The following is a 20667-nucleotide window of genomic DNA, read 5'->3' as shown; positions in this document are numbered from 1 at the left end:
CAGCAGTGATACATCTCCTGCTCTGGCGCTGACAGTGCAGTGGGCCGGTAGCGGAGGATGCCCTTCCGCGTGGGGCACGCCGTCCGCGGGTTCACCGGGGCCATCGCCCAATCAGCCTCCCTAATGGATCACCTGTGTCGGCACGCAACGTGCCGCGCCGCGCCACAAATAATGATGAAACACCCGCAGATTCCACCATTTCGCACAACCCAACCCGCAATTTATTACCCATTTCCTGGATAAAAGCTGAGCTTAATAAAAATATGATTTTCATTTCCCTCAACCTCAGACACGCACGCTCGCTCGCGCGCGCAGGAAGAGTAACAGCGTAATGATTCTCAAGCGGATGGCGAAAAGCTATAAGTTACTTCTCTAAATATGGAGGAGTGTCACGCTATGGTTCCACTCAAGACGGAAAGAATCTCAGTTGTCAATGTTTGAATACCAACAACCATTTGGGGAATAAAAAGTTTGTTTGCATTTAGTAAATGCAAACAAACTTTATATGTTTTCTATAAATGCAAACAAACTTCATATGTTTTCTATACGTTTTCTATACGTTTCTTTTCCAGGGTAAATGCCATTTACCCTGGAAAAGAAACGTATAGAAAACATATGGCCTAATTTCCTGTAAGAGAAATAGTGCATCCCTTAAACAAATGCCCTGGTTCTCTCCATGCCAGCAGAGATGCATGTAGGGCGGGCCCGCCTCGGACAGGTAGGTTAAAGCGGAGGGATTTATCTATGCCCGTAGATGCAGTGAATATACACGCACTTATTTACACCCTCATATGCTTGAACATACAATTACACTAGTGTTCTCTGACCTACTGAGAGGTGCAGGACACTGCGGCCAGCCTGGGCCAAGGAGAACTGCTGTGTGTGTGTGTGTGTGTGTGTGTGTGTGTGTGTGTGTGTGTGTGTGTGTGTGTGTATGTGTGTGTGTGTGTGTGTGTGTGTGAAGTGGGTCAGCTGCCCACTGGCGTGTAAACACACAGCCGCTCCACAGCCCCTCTCCAGGTGACACCTCATCACCGTGCGCCAGGAATGATGGCTTGCACCCGTCCGCCTTGTCAAAACACTACTTCCCAGGCAATTACCATGGTGGCCAGCCCACCGCCGCGTTCGGATGGATGGGCCCCACTGCCAAGGGGTCAGTCCTTTCCCCATATTTTCAGCGGCTCGCACAGTTGTGGCGGGACAGCAAATTGGCCCGCCTCTGTGAGTGGTTATCTGTACTGTCGGGAAACTGGTTGGACACTGGGCATCCGTTGCTCGATGGCCAGATAGAGCACCTGACATGGAGCGATAGAAAAGAGAGAAGAAAAAAAAAGAGAAAGAGAGCACGAAAAAAAAAGAGCCTAGAGTGTTGTGATGAGAAATGATAACGTCGTCTCCTGTTCTGCCAACTGAGAGCTGGCCACTGGTGACAAATCAGTCACTGCACTGAGCCCATCTGCATCCGAGGATCTGTCAACATTTAAATCATATGTTTGAGTCATGGTCAACTAGCCCACGACGTCAAGGAATATTATAAAGAATTCAGCCAGCAAAACATCTGACAAATGCACAATTGGCTTACAAGACTGGCGATACATATAGTAGTTTTTTTTTTTATTCCATCTTTTGAATGATAATGTTGATTGTGTTAATGTATTAAAACTACTAAATGTTATTTAGCTAACACTAAATATCATTAATAAGAATCAACAGAACAGACAATAAACCTAGTGAGTTATTTAGCTAAATAAAAATAATTGGTCAATGTTTACTTTTTTATTAATATTTACCTTCTGCTCGTTTCATTTTCCTCTGTGACAGCACCATCATTTCCATATAGCAAAAGGATGGAAAAGTAAAACCCTACTTGCTCACCTTCCTCGGGTGAGTTTGCTTCATAACGCTGACACGTGGTTTAGGTGTTATAAAGTGTAGGTGGATATACCTGTTCTGTGGATTTAGCCCATGATTCTGCCACACACACAAAAAAATATATAAATTGCTTCCCTGAACAACAAGCAAAATGCCGAAACATAAACCAAAACACACAAAATGAGAGTTGAGCCAACTATGTGACCTCACAAACACAGCGTTGGTATGGAAACAGACGCTTGGTCCAATTGTTGCGCAACACGTAGTTCGCTGCACGTTGCTAGTATTGCTATGGAAACATGTAAACTCATGGGACCATGGCACGTTTGGTGAAGTTACAAAGTCAAATTCAGCAAGTTAGAGTGGAGTTTTTCATCAGACAGAGGTGATCAATTTATCTCAGTTCACATGTATATATTTTATGGACAGAAATGCAGAAAAACACAGCGGGCCATAAGTCATCAATTATTTGGCTAGGTGGATTTGTAGCCACATACATAGCCCTAACTAATCATTGTCCTAATTTAGCCAACGTAAGCTAACGTCAGAGATCAACCAAGGAGGTGAAACAATACTGGTTTTGATTATACTAAGAAGTCATTCACTGTTGTAGGACTGCCGAGGAAAACAGAAAGAGAGAGAATGCTGCCGCTGTTAAAATCCAGAGCTGGATCAGAGGATGCCGCGTCCGGGCTTATGTGAGGTAAGAATGCTACATTATCTTATAGCTACCTTGTTAGCCACCTAATGACCAAAGCTAAAGGATATGGCTGGACGGTGGGCTTTCTTGTTACTTAACCTGCTGGTGTCGTCATAATAATTCTGATAACAATTTCTTATATTATAAAGTCTTCATTATTGTGCATTAATTGTGTTTCAGGTGTATGACGTGAATTCCATGGATAGATTTATTATCATTATTATTATTATTACTATTATTATTTTTTGTATTATTATAATTAGAGGTAGTAGTAGTATCAGTTTTAGTATTTCTAACAATTCATTTTGTACTACTCGGGCAGGCACTTCCCTCAAACTGCATGACGCCCTTTCTATACTATGCAATATAACCAAGACGTATGGTATAGCAATTAAACCTAAATCACATTCACAATTTCTCAAGACCAAAACATTATCATGTGGGGCTCTGGCAGCTTAATCTCAACATAATTCTGCAGGGTCAGCAGACAAACTTCCAGACAGTAGGTTAATTCAGATTACTTTAGTTAATTGATCAATGTATTAAGTGGTTAATTAGCCACAATTTGAGCTCCTTAAGTGTGGCTCCTGGGTTACCGTAGTCCCCATAGAGGCATTGATTTTCTCATGTTATAAATGGCCTTTTTGAAATTAATGGTCTTGAATCAGAAATCGCTGTGGACCTGCATTTAGCAGATGTGATAGTGCGGAATACAAATGGGCAGCAGTAAGTAAGCACAAAGACTTGAAAAAAAAAGAGCAGGGGGGAAAAAAAACATTAGCTTTAGTGTAGCCAGTTTCTATATGTTTTAATCCACTAATGGTATCAATTCCATAGGTATCTCACTAAGCACGCAGTCATCATACAGAAAACATGGCGTGGATTTTCTGCAAGGGCTATCTTCAGGCAGATGCAGGAGGTAAGTTGTGTGCATACTCATGCGGAAAAAATGTACTGCACTGAAATGATCTGTACTGATCTGATTTCACAAGAGGCAAGTGGTATAAATATTTAAGCGTTTTCAAGATTTAAAAGTTTAATTCAGCGCTATGTGTTAGAGATATGACGCTATGAGACTCAAACTGACGTTTTAACTACAAACAATAGTTTCTGCTTTTTCTGTGCTTTAAAAATGTATCTCCAATAGGCCAGCAGATTTAGTTGACTTGAACTGTGATGGTGAGAGGCGTGGAGCGTGATAATAACTAACTGAGGAAGTTATTTTGGGCGTCTGTGTGGAGCGTATTGCATCTACTGAGGTCTAATTGCACACAGATTGTGGATACATAATCCAGCCCCCAGTGCTCCCCAAAATCATTTGCTGGGGATGAAGATGGGCTGAACTTCAAATATTATGCATGACTCTCCAGAAGACGCTTAAATGGCAAAGATAGATTTCAAGTTTTACCCAATATCCAGCACAGCAGGTGGCTCGTCCCTGCATGTCTGAAATGTACACAAGATTCCACACGAGCAAATTATCCTTTAGTTTTAAATTAGCTCTCAGCTAACGCATAACAACACTCTTCTTCTTCTTCTTCTTCTTCTTCTTCTGTCTTTTCTTCTTCCTGTTCTCCTTTTCTCTCTGTCCCTCTCTCGTTCTCTCTCCCTCTCTCTCTCTCTCTCTCTCTCTCTTTCTCTGTGTGACCCCTCCTCCCCTCTTTCTCACAGACAGTTTTAGTTATCATTATACTGGACATATTGAAATGTGTATCCCTTTTATGGTTCTCTGAAGTGTCTGCTGAAATGTGGCCCTAGTGAATAAATCACGGCGTTACGTGTTGTGAATATTCCGTGCCATTGTTCGTCTGGGCTGCTGCCGCGCGGCGCCATTGATTATCAAACCCAGCGTAGAGGTGCTTGCCATCATATATCTCCATTAGTTCCCAGCTTGACTACCATAGATTTTCTTGCCCATGTCTGCATTATGTATTAAGAAGAGCCCTGTCCCTTCAATACAAAGTCTGACTTACCTCTCTCTTCCTCCTCCTCTTCTTCTCCCGCTCTCCCTGCCACTGCCTCCATGACTTATTATGTATTATGTATAAAGTGTGCTTTATGTCTCGCATGTTGAAGAGGGGCCTGGACGACAGCGACCGTCTCATAACGCTGTCTTCTTTTTACGTTCGCAGGAGGCATACTTGGCCGCGAGGATGAAGTTCTACAATCAAATGGCTGTCAGGGTGAATATGTCTCTCTGTGTTTAGCAAAATGGCATTTTGATGTAATAAGCAAACAAGCTGGTGTGTGCGCCATCGCTACAGCGGGGCTTCAGGTGGCTCGGGGCCTGTGACATGACTGCTGTGCAAACTGGTATTGAATGAGTATGTGAAGTCTGTATGTGGAGCTAGTGTGTAGTCTAGTGTCACCACACCTATAGACGTTCATCTTCACTGTGTGGGACAGAATAGAACGTGTCAAATCATTTTACACATTTGCCCATTGATCTTTGTGCAGAAACCCACAGCCAAATCCATAAATGTTTGTTTGTGTTTTCCCCTGAATTCACTGACGTCGTGGTCTGATTCTTTTAGTAAGAGAGCCAGGTTAACCATAGATTTTCCAATTGAGGAAATGCTTGCAAAAGCAAGCAAAATAAAGGTTTAGCTTTTTTTTGGGGCACACACATATAAATCAGTGATTGTGAACACACTGAAGGCTCAATTGGAAACCTTCAATATAACATGTTTCATAGTCTATAAATCAAAAAGAGTTTGTTCTTGAGTGATGCCTTGGCACTTTTACTGGGCCGGTGGCTGAAACCAAAACCCTCTATTTTACTACGCCACATTGTGTTTTCTCATCCAAAGTGAACCCGTTAAACCACTTTTACAAGTCTAACAAACTCTCGGCATTTACAGAAGAACACATATTAGCGGGCGAGCAATGTTTTGGCAATCACCCGAGACCCTCAGACCAGACATTTTATATTTGTGTAGCAATCCCACAATCCCACGTTCAGGGGCAGGCCCCAGCCGCGGCGCTCTCGTAAGGATCTCGTTTCACGTGTCCAGAGCAGACGATAGCGTCTGACCTCTCCATTAGAGGTCAGGGGTCATAGTGCAAAGGTCTTATTACCACTTAGACGTGAACAGAAGCCTCTTCATAGGACACAAGTGTTTTATGAGAATTGTAAAAAAAAAAAAAAAAAATAAGAGGGAGAGAGAGATGTGGAGGGTATGTCTGAGGACCAAAGTAAAATAATTCTGGTTAGAAAAATAGATAGGAAATAGTGTTTGGAAAAGATGTACTGCTGGTTTCACTGTGGTCTGTTCAAGCCGCCAAACGAAATGTAAATGGTTGTCCTAATTTTACTCCAATATAGTTTTCAGTCAGTCTGACAGAGGAAGATCGTGATGGATTCGCCGGGGATGTGGGGAAACAGAAATAGACAGAGCAGACCAAACACACCCTTTAAGTTGACGTCGGCTTCCCTTTCAGATTCGTTCGCTTTAAATTGAAACAGCACGACTGGCTAATTACGAGCCAATTAACGTCGGCTGTTTTGGTTGGGAACAAATTGCGAGTCGGTAATCAGTCACAGCAGTTACAGACACGTCTAATAAACCCAAGGCAAGCGGTACGGGTGTACTTGAGAGGACGTCTCCTCCCTCCCGCTCTCTCTCTCTCTCTCTCTCTCTCTCTCTCTCTCTCGTCCGCTGAACACGCCAGCCGTAGCTGCCGCCAGCCCCTTCCTTATTTCCCTCCCTCCACACATTACTTTCTTAATCAATTTTTATTCCTCTGTTTTTTCCTCCAAAGCCTTTATCATACTCTTTAGCAAAGGCCATTGTATTAGTGTGTTAATAGAAACCAGTGTTTACAAGGGTCCCCGGATTTGTATTGGGTCTAATTGAGCAATATGCGCCATTGATTTCACTAGTCTAAAAAGGTCACCAAGAACTTGGGATTCTCTGCCAGCAATTACTTTATTTAAAATTATTTATTGACTGCTGATCAATGGCAATTCACGTTTTGTTTTATTTTTCCCCCCTTATTATTTATTTTTCACCTGCTATTGTTTTAATCTCTTAATTAGCGTGAAGGACATCTGTCCCCTTTGGTTTCGAGCGGATGGATCAGTGAATGATGCGCTGGCTCCGGCTCCGGCTCCGTTATCAGTCTCTAAGGCCTTGTTGTGTGGATGCGGCAGTAGCTCAGAGGCCCCCCCCCCTCCCCCCACACACACACACACACACACACACGACAGACAGAGAGGTGTTTTTCTTAGCTTGGCCGTTCGGTGTGATGGCTCTCTGGATTGCTTTCCCCCTAGCAAGACTTAATGAATAGAGTGCAGGCCACGCTGTTGATGATATGATCTCTGACTAGGAACATAAGCAGTATTTCTAGAAATGAAATAAAAATAAATGAATCAGTGTTGAAATGAAATGGAACATGAACTAGTCTCGTAGGACAGATAGATCTCTCTCTAGGCCGTCTGGGGCTTCATGCTCAACCTTCTGTGTTGTGACTAAAAATATTTGAACGTATTTAAACGACTTTGTCAAACTAATTAAAGGGTTTCCTTTGTTCCAGCTCTCGTTTATTATAATAGATTCTGTGGCAACCGTTGGTATTATAAAAAATGATCATGAGGTTAAATATGTCTTTTTTTCCCCACAGATCCAGAGGAGATGGAGAGGCTACTTTGTGAGGAGAAATGTGCACAATTATTACGAGCGTAAGAAATATCTGGAGGCATTATCCAAGAAGAATGAGGAAATAAGGTATGGAAAGAGAGCAAGGCCAAAATACCACACATTCTCAACTGGATGCTTTAAGGGGAAATGAATTATGGCTTTCGTTAAGATCAATTATCTAAGAGTTTCACGATGACAAATTGATATAGTTGTGCAGTCCCAAGGGGAGCCAACTTATACATCCATTTGAATAAATTTTGCACTTATATTTACTTGGAATTCACCGGGGCATATTTGGAGAGACAAATTGATTTTATTAATTTATCACAGAACAGGCAATTGGTCGACACGTAGCTCCACAGCTATAGCCTGGGGTAAGCGGCCAACGAATGATGCTACACAAATTAAAAATTAGCCTCGGAATTCAGGGAAGTCCTGCATTAATAAACCACGCCATGCTTTGAGGGCAAAGAAATGTGCCATCTTTTACTTTTGACAAAAAGAAAAAAACTTGGTCTCATTTTTAATGTCACCAATATATTTTGTTGGAAAATATCTTAAGGCTTTGGCTAAAATTAAATGTAAATTTGTTAAGTGCTCCTTGGATCACTGACTCAATCCCCTCCATCGTGCCCTCCCCACCGTAACACCCCCCCCCCCCCCTCCACGCCCGCCACCCCTGCAGAAGTACACTAAGAATTCCTGCCCCCACCCCCCCCCCCCCCTTTAATGAGGTTTGTCACCAGTGAGTTATTTTCCTCTAACATGAAAGCTATCAAGATCAGACATAAGTCAGCAGTTTAACATATACATATGCTAAGCGCTAACACCAGATTTCACAATCAGACTCACACTTAATCTTCCCTCACCCTATTACGATGTGGTAAACGAAATAAAAAGAAGTAAAAAAAAAAAACCACACACACAGTAAATTGAATTAGCGCCTGACATTATCTTAGCATCAGGTTAGTAACTGGCATAGATATGTGTCTAGCTGTGTCTAGCTGTGTCTGGCTGTGCCTCGCTGTGGTTTGCTGTGTCTGGCTGTGCCTCGCTGTGGTTTGCTGTGTTTAGATGTGTCTAGCTGTGTCTAGATGTGTCTCGCTGTGTCTAGCTGTGTCTTGCTGTGTCTGGCTGTGTCTGGCTGTGTCTAGCTGTGTCTCGCTGTGTCTCGCTGTGTCTAGCTGTGTCTTGCTGTGTCTGGCTGTGTCTGGCTGTGTCTAGCTGTGTCTAGCTGTGTCTCGCTGTGTCTGGCTGTGTCTAGCTGTGTCTTGCTGTGTCTGGCTGTGTCTGGCTGTGTCTAGCTGTGTCTCGCTGTGTCTGGCTGTGTCTAGCTGTGTCTTGCTGTGTCTGGCTGTGTCTGGCTGTGTCTAGCTGTGTCTCGCTGTGTCTCGCTGTGTCTGGCTGTGCCTCGCTGTGGTTTGCTGTGTTTAGATGTGTCTAACTGTGTCTGGCTGTGTCTAGCTGTGTCTAGCTGTGTCTGGCTGTGCCTCGCTGTGGTTTGCTGTGTTTAGATGTGTCTAACTGTGTCTGGCTGTGTCTAGCTGTGGTTTGCTGTGTCTGGCTGTGTCTCGCTGTGTCTTGCTGTGTCTAGCTGTGTCTAGCTGTGTCTAGCTGTGTCAAGCTGTGTCTAGCTGTGTGAAGATGTGTCTAGCTGTGTCTAGCTGTGTCTGGCTGTGTCTCGCTGTGTCTCGCTTTGTCTAGCTGTGTCTAGCTGTGTGAAGATGTGTCTAGCTGTGTCTAGCTGTGGTTTGCTGTGTCTGGCTGTGTCTAGCTGTGGTTTGCTGTGTCTAGATGTGTCTAGCTGTGTGAAGATGTGTCTAGCTGTGTCTAGCTGTGGTTTGCTGTGTCTAGCTGTGTCTAGCTGTGTCTAGATGTGTCTGGCTGTGTCTGGCTGTGTCTCGCTGTGTCTAGCTGTGTCTAGCTGTGTCTAGCTGTGGTTTGCTGTGTCTAGATGTGTCTCGCTGTGTCTAGCTGTGTCTAGCTGTGGTTTGCTGTGTCTAGATGTGTCTCGCTGTGTCTAGCTGTGGTTTGCTGTGTCTAGCTGTGTCTAGCTGTGTCTAGCTGTGTCTAGATGTGTCTAGCTGTGTCTGGCTGTGTCTAGATGTGTCTAGCTGTGGTTTGCTGTGTCTAGCTCTGTCTAGCTGTGTCTCGCTGTGTCTCGCTGTGTCTAGCTGTGTCTAGCTGTGTGAAGATGTGTCTAGCTGTGTCTAGCTGTGGTTTGCTGTGTCTGGCTGTGTCTAGCTGTGGTTTGCTGTGTCTAGATGTGTCTAGCTGTGTGAAGATGTGTCTAGCTGTGTCTAGCTGTTGTTTGCTGTGTCTAGATGTGTCTAGCTGTGGTTTGCTGTGTCTAGCTGTGTCTAGCTGTGTCTAGATGTGTCTGGCTGTGTCTCGCTGTGTCTCGCTGTGTCTAGCTGTGTCTAGCTGTGTCTCGCTGTGTCTCGCTGTGTCTAGCTGTGTCTAGCTGTGTCTAGCTGTGGTTTGCTGTGTCTAGATGTGTCTCGCTGTGTCTAGCTGTGTCTAGCTGTGGTTTGCTGTGTCTAGATGTGTCTCGCTGTGTCTAGCTGTGGTTTGCTGTGTCTAGCTGTGTCTAGCTGTGTCTAGCTGTGTCTAGATGTGTCTAGCTGTGTCTGGCTGTGTCTAGATGTGTCTCGCTGTGTCTAGCTGTGGTTTGCTGTGTCTAGCTGTGTCTAGCTGTGTCTAGCTGTGTCTAGATGTGTCTAGCTGTGTCTGGCTGTGTCTAGATGTGTCTAGCTGTGGTTTGCTGTGTCTAGCTCTGTCTAGCTGTGTCTAGCTGTGTCTGGCTGTGTCTGGCTGTGTCTAGATGTGTCTAGCTGTGTCTAGCTGTGGTTTGCTGTGTCTTGATTTGTCTAGCTGTGTCTAGCTGTGGTTTGCTGTGTCTAGCTGTGTCTAGCTGTGGTTTGCTGTGTCTAGATGTGTCTAGCTGTGTCTAGCTGTGGTTTGCTGTGTCTAGCTGTGTCTAGCTGTGGTTTGCTGTGTCTAGATGTGTCTAGCTGTGTCTAGATGTGTCTAGATGTGTCTAGATGTGTCTAGCTGTGTCTAGCTGTGGTTTGCTGTGTCTAGCTGTGTCTAGCTGTGGTTTCCTGTGTCTAGATGTGTCTAGATGTGTCTAGCTGTGTCTAGCTGTGTCTGGCTGTGTCTAGCTGTGTCTAGCTGTGTCTAGCTGTGTTTAGATGTGTCTAGCTGTGTCTAGCTGTGTTTAGCTGTGTCTCGCTGTGGTTTGCTGTGTCTAGCTGTGTCTAGCTGTGTTTAGCTGTGTCTAGATGTGTCTAGCTGTGTCTAGCTGTGTCTCGCTGTGTCTAGCTGTGTCTAGCTGTGTTTAGCTGTGTCTCGCTGTGGTTTGCTGTGTCTAGCTGTGTCTAGCTGTGTTTAGCTGTGTCTAGCTGTGTCTAGCTGTGTCTAGCTGTGTCTAGCTGTGTTTAGCTGTGTCTAGATGTGTCTCGCTGTTTCTAGCTGTGTTTAGCTGTGACTCACTGTGTCTCGCTGTGTTTAGCTGTGTTTAGCTGTGTCTAGCTGTGTCTAGCTGTGTCTAGATGTGTCTAGATGTGTCTAGCTGTGTCTAGCTGTGTCTCACTGTGTCTAGCTGTGTTTAGCTGTGTCTCGCAGTGTCTCGCTGTGTCTAGCTGTGTCTAGATGTGTCTAGATGTGTCTAGCTGTGTCTAGCTGTGTCTAGCTGTGTCTAGCTGTGTTTAGATGTGTCTAGCTGTGTTTAGATGTGTCTAGCTGTGTCTCGCTGTGTCTAGCTGTGTCTAGATGTGTCTAGATGTGTCTAGCTGTGTCTAGCTGTGTCTAGCTGTGTCTAGCTGTGTTTAGATGTGTCTAGCTGTGTTTAGATGTGTCTAGCTGTGTCTCGCTGTGTCTGGCTGTGTCTAGCTGTGGTTTGCTGTGTCTAGCTGTGTCTAGCTGTGGTTTGCTGTGTCTAGCTGTGTCTAGCTGTGGTTTGCTGTGTCTAGCTGTGTCTAGCTGTGTCTAGCTGTGTCTAGCTGTGTCTTGCTGTGTCTAGCTGTGTCTAGCTGTGTCTTGCTGTGTCTAGCTGTGTGTAGCTGTGTCTAGCTGTGTCTTGCTGTGTCTTGCTGTGTCTCGCTGTGTCTAGCTGTGTGTAGCTGTGTCTAGCTGTGTCTAGCTGTGTCTCACTGTGTTTAGCTGTGTTTAGCTGTGTTTAGCTGTGTATAGCTGTGTCTCGCTGTGTATAGCTGTGTCTAGCTGTGTATAGCTGTGTCTAGCTGTGTCTAGCTGTGGTTTGCTGTGTCTCGCTGTGTCTAGCTGTGCCTCGCTGTGTCTAGCTGTGTCTAGCTGTGCCTCGCTGTGTCTAGCTGTGGTTTGCTGTGTCTAGCTGTGTCTAGCTGTGTCTTCAGCGTACAGTGAGACATGGCTGGGGTGCGGCCGGGTGCTCAGCCATCAGGTAGCCCCCCTCAGCAAACAGAGGGACCCAGGTGTGAGAGCGTGAGCACTGAGGCTTGGGCAGGGGACACCAGCCGAGACGCTGTAAAACACACGCTCTGGGACATGATGCTGTGTGTGTGTGTGTGTGTGTGTGTGTGTGTGTGTGGCGTGCCATGAGACGTGCAGGAGAAACCCACTACCCCCCTCCTCTGTCAGGGATGACCAGATGCAGGTCCTGTTCATCCGAGCTGTTGTTCACATGGGGTTTCTGAGGACAAGACGAATTACTAAAGAATTACACAGACTATAAAAAAAAAGATTTGTGTGTGTGTGTGTGTGTGTGTGTGTGTGTGTGTGTGTGTGCGTGTATGTGTGTGTTTGTATGTGTGAGTGTGTGTTTGTATGTATGAGTATGTGTGTATGTGTGTGTGTGTATGTGTGTGTGAGTGTTTCTGGGTGTGTGTGTGTGTGCTGGAGGATGCCGTATTGCCCCCACTGACTGATCATTGGCCCTCAGAAGGTCCAGGCGTTTTAGTCCATGTTGCTCCGTCACCTGAATGAATTATTAAAAATTGTCCTAATGGCGCCCATTTAGCGTGAGCGGAGTGGCCTAGCATGCTAATGACACGCGGCGGCCGCGTTAGCACCCGCCTGACGCATCAGGGCAGCCCCTCTCCTCTCTCTCCATGCCAGCTGTGAAGGATCTTCCCCTACCAAACGATCTGTGTCATTCCATTACCTCCTGCCTGCCTGCCTGCCTGCCACCTCTCTCTCTCTCTCTCTCTTTTTTCCCTCTCTATCTCTTAGACTCCCTTGTCCTCTCTCTCTCTCTCTCTCTCTCTCTCTCTCTCTCTCTCTCTTTCTTTTTTCCCTCTCTATCTCTTAGACTCCCTTGTCCTCTCTCTCTCTCTCTCTCTCTTTCTTTTTTTTCCCTCTCTATCTCTCAGACTCCCTTGTCCTCTCTCTCTCTCTCTCTCTCTCTCTCTCTCTCTTGTTCTCTCCTTCTCTCTCTATGTCTCCCTCTCTTCTCTCTCTCTTTCTCTCTCTCCCTCTCTTCTCTGTCTCTCTCTTTCTCTCTCTCCCTCTCTTCTCCCTCTCTTCTCTCTCTCTCTCTCTATCCCTTGCTTCCTCTCCTCCACAGGCGGGCGGGGGGGGGGGGGGGGGGGGGGGGGGGGGTTGACCACGTTACAGTGTCCATCCTCATTCAGTCGCCCCCTTTCTCCCTGCATACCCCTAATGAAGTCAGGCACCCCGGGTTCACCACAGTAATTCCACAGCAAGAGTTTGTGCAATGTAACAATTTATCACTTGTCAGGAAGACACTTAAAGTTGCGGGCGCTTAATAAGGGCATCCTGTTGGCTGAGTAATTAGAAGTGAGCAGTTTGCATATTTACTAAATGCGGAGTGTCATTGGCACCATGGCCTGTTGCCTGCGTGAGTTATTTCTCTATCTGCTGTAAACAGCTGGGTGATTATTACGGCCATGATCAGATAAATTCTCTCTGTAATGTTCTAACGTGGCGGATCTTTTAGCTTGGTGTGCCGACTCCGAGCGGAGTGTGGAGCAGAGCAGAGCGAGATGTGTGGCGACGCTTAGGTTCGTTTCCCCCCCCCCCCCCCCAAACATCCATGTCCTTTTTTTCAAGGGCGTTTCGGTGCAATATTGTGCCACTGTCAGATTGCGTTTGGGCGTACAGTGAGTCGTGTGTACAGTACACAGATAGGGCATTGTCTGGGCTGCTCGGGGAAGATAAGTCAGTGTGGCGCTTCACTGCAGCTCTGCCACTCTCTCTCTTTGATTCCCTTTCATCCTCCTACAGTTCTCCTGCCTCTTCCTCTGATAGTGTGTGTGTGTGTGTGTGTGTGTGTGTGTGTGTGTGTGTCTACACCCACAGCTGCTTGACTTTTGTTTACTTTTTTATCAAATACCAAGAATTCGATTTTTTTCTACCTTTTGTTTTTTTTGGTTATTTTTTTGGATGACATTGGTATTATTGGTGCTGTTGATGAAGGTCTGTTGCTATTGGTAAATGGCAGCTTGCATTTGGAGTTACATTAAGTCATTTTTTGTGTCTATATATTATAAAAATGTGTTACACATTTTATGAGCATGTCTGCTCCATGAGAATTTAAACATGGTAGCTTCATGTAGTTTGCACCTTGCTCCGCCAATCCTGTACCGCATGGAAAAGGCAATCAACTTCAATTTACTATGAGCAGTAAAACCGGTACTGTACAACAGTTAATATTGTATCTTTGTAGTTTGGCAGGAGAATATAGCAACTATATTATGAATATACAACAATGACAGATCTCTACTAACTAAGCTTTAGGAAAGCAACATGAATTAAGGTGATAAATAAAAAAGTGCCTAACCGTTGTAGATATGGAAGTAGCTTAAGTGAAGGCACCTTTTCTGCTTCACAGCACTGCAAACTAGAGGAGCCCTCTATCACCCTCAGTAACTGTCAGCTCTGTTACATGTGTAACAAGGTGTTACTTTGTTGTGATCATTTTACACAAAGACGTATTATCTGCTGACTGCATGTTTGGGTCAGGGTTAGCGCTGTTACATCACACTGCCCTGGCCTTTGGAGTGTGTGTGTGTGTGTGTGTGTGTGGTGTGTGTTTGTGTGTGTGTCTGTATGTCTCTGTGTGAGGTGTGTGTGCTTATGTGTGTGCTTATCTGTGTGTGCGTGCCAATGTGCTTATCTCTGTGTGTGTCTGTGTGTGTGTGTGTCTGTGTCTGTGTCTCTATGTGAGTGTGTGTGTGTGTGTGTGTGTGTGTGTGCCCGTGTGTGTGTACCGTGTGTGTGTGTGTACCGGTGTGCCCGTGTGTGTCTGTGCGTGCGTGTGAAAGTGAGACACGTTTGCACGTGTGCGAGCGAGCGTGTGAGTGTGTGTTGCGGGGTGGTAAGGACGTGGGGAGGTCATGGCTGTGTGCTGTTCCCCGTGTCTCCACGCTCACACACACACACACACACACACACACACACACACACACACACACACACACACACACACACACCGATCACAGCTAATGAGCTTCATGTGCTCCACCAGTCCAGTCACTGCCTCAGATAGCCAGCCCTTCAATGGTTACAAATCTGTTTGGCTTTTGTCCACTACAGTGCAATTAATAATAAGAGTGAGATATAGGCTGGCAAAGGTCATCCTGACAGCACGCCACCGAGGAAACAAACTGGTCAGGAAATGCTACCCCTCTTCCCCCGCCACACACACACACACACACACACACACACACCTACCTCACCGCAAGAAAGAAAGAGGGAAAAAAAAGCAGAATCAAGAACCCGACACCCCCCCAAAAACTAAAGCGCTGTATTCCACAACTTTCTTTCCCATTAATAAGCAATTTTCGGCAGCCAGGTGGCAAAATCGAGGCCATGCTACTCTGCATATTTCATTTATTTTGTAATTTAATCTTGTGTGGAGGAAGGGAGTGAGAGAGAGAGAAAGAGAAAAAAAAATGCACGTCTGCAAAAGTAATGCGTGGCAATTTTTAAATGTCAATATACCAGGCTCCATAACCTTATAAGAAAGCGGGTATTAATATTCTCTCTTTTTTGCTCTTGTAATTGAAAACTTGAGATGCTTGATGACCAGTGGCTGTATTTTTTTTTCTTATCGCCACGATCCTTTCAGACAAATGGAAATTGCTCGACTTATTTGTTGATTTATGGAGGATGAATGTTTCTGAAATGATTCGGGGTGCAGAGCCCAACAGATGTAGTAATTATGTCACGGGTACGGACCACTTTAAAGTGTGTGTGTGTGTGTGTGTACAGATGAGGTCATTATGTCACGGTACGGACCACTTAAAAGTAAACATTCCAATACATCATTTAGACACAATGCATGACAGACAGGGTTCCCGCGGGTCCTTAAAAAGTCATAAAAAGTCATAAATTAGAAAATCCGAATTTAAGGCCTTAAAATGTCATAAAAAGTCATAATTACGACTTTGATTGGTCATAAAAATGTATTGGATTATATCGTGACTTTTATACAGTTTTAAACTTCAGTGCTTTTTAACGTGTTTTGGGGATCACAACAAAACGAAACCCTCATGGAAACAATAAAACCACTTCAAACTTCACCCCGGTAAGATTTATCGTAGCACGCCACGGTAGTGTGTTGCGATGTGCGTTGTGGGATAACGTGGTGCCTTAAACGGTTTATGTTAACTTTCCTTTGAATATGGCTAAGTGCAAGTTAAACAAGATCTGGCTCGATAACAGCGCATTTAGTGATTGGTTGAAGCCTGTCGAAAATTACCCATTTGAAGCCCGCTGCATTTTGTGCAATATAACGCTAAAATTAGCTTCTTTGGGTATGTAAGCATTTAAGAAGCATGGAAGGTCCGAAAAACATAACGCCTCTCTAAAAAGCCAGCAGCAAACACCTGCGGTCATCATCACCCAATTATGTTCTGGTTCACTGGGAGCATCACTCGGCCCCAGTGCGACTCAGTCTGCTCTATCATCTTTGACGCCTACAACTCCGGTAAGCGAGCTCCGGACAGCGTTCGGATCTACGCCAACATTAAAAGCGGAGGTGCTCTGGAACTTACACACGGTAGCAAAAAATTAGTCCTATTAAAGCAAGGATGACATAGGTGATCTGTTTCAAACCATGTTCCCTGATTCTGACATCGCTAAAACCGTCAAATTGGGAAAGGACAAGACGTCTTACATTACGCGATTTGGATTGGCAGATTTTAAGTGAGACTGTTGTATAGCACACTCTATACTGATACAACTAAGTAATGATCGGACATGAGACCGTGATAGAAATATTGACGTGCATTCTTTACTGTATGTTTCTGAGGTAAAAAAAATGCCCAGCATTCTATGCAGGTTAACAGTGGGGCATTATGCCCCGAGGGAACACACTTTATTCAATATCATTACATTCCTCCCCCTTTACTTTTAATTCTCCATAAGTAACAGTAATATTCACTGTATTGATTATTATTTTCTAACAGTCTCAAACCTTAAAGAAACTTTCTTTACTTTGCGAGTAATTTTGGGACTATTGATTTTACTTCATATCCTTCATACTTTTTTTTGCCAGTAATGACGTGAAATAGGTCATAAATTTGATTCATAATGGTCATAAAAAGGTCATAAAAAGTCTTAAATTTGACTTGTTGAAACCTGCAGAAACCCTGGACAGATGTCATATACTGCCTTCTCATTGGTCATGTTATTTGGGCATTTGTCATTGGTATGATGTTTTAAAACATACGCATCTCCATACAGTAGATTACAAACCTGCTTTAAAATGCTTTTTGGATGATACATTTACACATACACACACACACACACACACACACACATACATTTACACTTTTAAACCTTAGATTCTGAACACCTGAATGCAATACTAACCAGGGATAGCTGGAGCGGTCAGAGTTTTGGTTTCCTGACACAGCGTTCACACACACACACACACACACACACACACACACACACACACACACAGCTTTCACACTACTGCTTCATCAAGCCCTGAGCTACTGAGGTGTTTCTCAACCGGAAGCGATCAGTGTGATTGATCCTCTTGGGCTATATCAGTGTGATTGATCCTCTCGGCTATATATTAAGCCATGCTTAGGTAGTGCATAGCTCACGCAGAGCACAGTGGTAAGTTTCTTCATGTGTTAGTCAGTAAATCACTTGAAAGTCAGGAACACCTTTACTGTGTGTGTGTGTGTGTATGTGTGTGTGTGTGTGTGTGTGTGTGTGTGTGCGTGTGTGTGTGTGTGTGTGTGTGTGTGTGTGTGTGTGTGTGTGTGTGTGTGTGTGTGTGTGTGTGTGTGTGTGTGATCCAGTTCAGAGGGGATGTAGTGGCTGGGTTGCGAATGAGGGCGGTGTGTTCCAGCGGAGACCATATATGTTCTATATGTTGTCCCTTGTCCAATGCGTCTGCTGACTAAAATTAGCCCTACTTCAACTTCAACAGCCTAGTTCTCCCAAGCTCCCTCTTTGCAGGAGTTATATGAACGTTAGGTGTGTGTGTGTGTGTGTGTGTGTGTGTGTGTGTGTGTGTGTGTGTTTGCTGGAGTTAGAAGAAGTCTGTGTGTGTGTGTGTTTGTTTGCTGGAGTTATAAGAAGACTCTCTGTGTGTGTGTGTGTGTGTTTGTATGTGTGTGTTTGTTTGTTTGAGTGTTTGTTTGTTTGCTGGAGTTATATGAACACCATGTGTGTGTGTTTTCTGGAGTTATTTGAACACCGTGTCTGTGTGAGTGTATTTTTGCGTGTGTGTTTTCTGGAGTTATTTTAACACCGTATGTGAGTGTGTGAGTGTTTTCTGGAGTTATATTAACACTGTATGTGTGTGTGTGTGTGTGTGTGTGTGTGTGTGTGTGTGTGTGTGTGTGTGTGTGTAGGAGGGAGCTGGATGAGTTTGAGCAGTACCAGCAGAAGGAGAGGGAGTGGGTGGCAGCGGTGAGAGAGGAGGAGAGGAAGTACCAGCAGGCTCAGAGACAGCACTTCCTGCTCAGCACCAAACAGGTGACTATACACACTCACTATACACACACTCACACACACACTATACACACACACACACTACACACACTCACTATACACACACTCACACACACACTATACACACACACACTATACACACACTCACTATACACACACTCACACACACACTATACACACACACACACTACACACATACTCACTATACACTCACTCACACACACACACTATACACACACTCACTATACACACACTCACACACATACAGGTGAGGGACTGACCACGCCAACACACTCACTATACACACACTCCCATGGGCACACACATACAGGTGCACTTACACACATCAGGTGAGGGACTGACCACGCCAACACACTCACTATACACACACAGACTAAACACACACTCCCATGGGCACACACTCACACACATACAGGTGAGGGACCGACCATGCCAACACACTCACTATACACACACACTAAACACACACTCACACACATACAGGTGAGGGACTGACCACGCCAACACATTCACTATACACACACTCACAGGTGAGAGGGGATAATTCATGTGATCAGAGGTGAGAGGGGATAAGTCATGTGATCAGAGGTGAGAGGGGATAAGTCATGTGATCAGAGGTGAGAGGGGATAAGTCATGTGATCAGAGGTGAGAGGGGATAAGTCATGTGATCAGAGGTGAGAGGGGATAAGTCATGTGATCAGAGGTGAGAGGGGATAAGTCATGTGATCAGAGGTGAGAGGGGATAAGTCATGTGATCAGAGGTGAGAGGGGATAAGTCATGTGATCAGAGGAGAGAGGGGATAAGTCATGTGATCAGAGGAGAGAGGGGATAAGTCATGTGATCAGAGGTGAGAGGGGATAAGTCATGTGATCAGAGGTGAGAGGGGATAAGTCATGTGATCAGAGGTGAGAGGGGATAAGTCATGTGATCAGAGGTGAGAGGGGATAAGTCATGTGATCAGAGGTGAGAGGGGATAAGTCATGTGATCAGAGGTGAGAGGGGATAAGTCATGTGATCAGAGGTGAGAGGGGATAAGTCATGTGATCATAGGTGAGAGGGGATAAGTCATAAGATAAGTGACTTGCTGAGTGTTGTTTTTGTTATATAAATCCCTAGGCTCCGGTTTGTGTTATATATATATATATATAAATCCCTAGGCTCCGGCGTGTCCTGATAATTATGATGGAGTGTTGTGGTCAGTGTTGATTCAGCAGCGTGCCGCCCCACCCTGATATTTCATTCACCCGCTCCCCTTCATGGCTCTGTGGTCGTTTGTGCCGTACCCCTCTCTGCCTTCCTTCCTTCCTGTCTGGCCACCAGGCCTCCCCTCCACCACCAACCCCTCCTGCACACACACACACACACACACACACACACACACACACACACACACACACACGTTTGTGCCGTACCCCTCTGCCTTCCTGTCTGGCCCGTCCACCAGCCCCTCCCGCCCCCCCCTCCCCCCCCCCCCAGCCCTTCTGCCATGGGTGCCCACGTAGCGCCCGTGCTGTGATTGTAGGGGTACGGGGGCACGATGGCCAGCTGTTGGGAGTCGCAGGGGCGGCAATGGAGAAATAATAGACACTGGTGCTTAATAGACAACAGATGTGAGGATCTACATGTGTCTCTGCCTGAGGATGTGTGTGTGTGTGTGTGTGTGTGTGTGTGTGTGTGTGTGTGTGTGGGTGTGGGTGTGTGTGTGAGTGTGTGAGTGCCATCAGTGTTGTCACGCCGCTCATACATAATGACGCTCGGGTTCGGTTGTGGCTCGCAGCGATCCGCAGTGATCTGATAATCACCGACTCTCTTGTCTGCGCTCCTGAGCGTCGCACAGATGAGTAAGGAGTGGTGTGAGGCTCACGTGCCACAGAGGCCTCCACACACACACACACACACACACACTGACACGCACACACACACATACAGACACACACACACACACACACACACACACTCACACACACACACACACACACACACTCACACGCTCACACACACACACACACACACACACACTCACACACACACACACACACATGCAGACGCACGCACACACACACACACACACACACACACTCACACACACACACACACACACACACTCACACGCTCACTCACACACACACACACACGCACACACACACACACACATGCACACACACACACACACACACACGCACACTGACACATTTGTTCATGCACATTATTCAGTGGTGGTGGGAGTGCTGTGGCTCTGAAAGGTCAAGCATTTAAACGGGCAGCGTCCGATCTGAGCCACGGCTCCTGAGCCTGTCAGTGTGGGAGAGGCAGAGACACACACACACACACACACACACACACACACACACACACACACTCACGTAGCCAAGGCTCCTGAGCCTGTCAGTGTGGGAGAGGCAGAGCTCTATCTGCAGGCCCTCCACTCTTCTCTCGCTCCTCCTCTCTCTTTTCCTCTCTCTCCCCCTCTCTGTCTCACCCTCTCTCTAACACTTTTGCTTCCTCTTTC

General features: G+C 45.6%; 1 protein-coding gene across 1 annotated transcript in view; it reads left to right on the top strand.

Moving 5' to 3' along the window:
- Positions 1 to 2189: 2189 nt before the first annotated feature.
- spata17 (spermatogenesis associated 17) overlaps positions 2190 to 20667 on the top strand; it is a gene marked incomplete at both ends in the record, with an annotated part of 48394 nt that continues 29916 nt past the window's right edge. The window contains 6 exons of the mRNA XM_080850618.1: positions 2190 to 2257; positions 2486 to 2575; positions 3410 to 3491; positions 4705 to 4755; positions 7199 to 7302; positions 18036 to 18159. Of these exons, the coding sequence (XP_080706744.1) occupies positions 2190 to 2257; positions 2486 to 2575; positions 3410 to 3491; positions 4705 to 4755; positions 7199 to 7302; positions 18036 to 18159 (519 nt within the window). The remainder of the gene's footprint in view (positions 2258 to 2485; positions 2576 to 3409; positions 3492 to 4704; positions 4756 to 7198; positions 7303 to 18035; positions 18160 to 20667) is intronic.

The sequence above is a fragment of the Sprattus sprattus genome (genome assembly GCF_963457725.1).
Source record: "Sprattus sprattus genome assembly, chromosome: 13".
NCBI classification, from domain to species: domain Eukaryota; kingdom Metazoa; phylum Chordata; class Actinopteri; order Clupeiformes; family Clupeidae; genus Sprattus; species Sprattus sprattus.
Note: the sequence above shows the minus strand (reverse complement) of the source record. Positions and strands in the feature narration are given on the sequence as shown.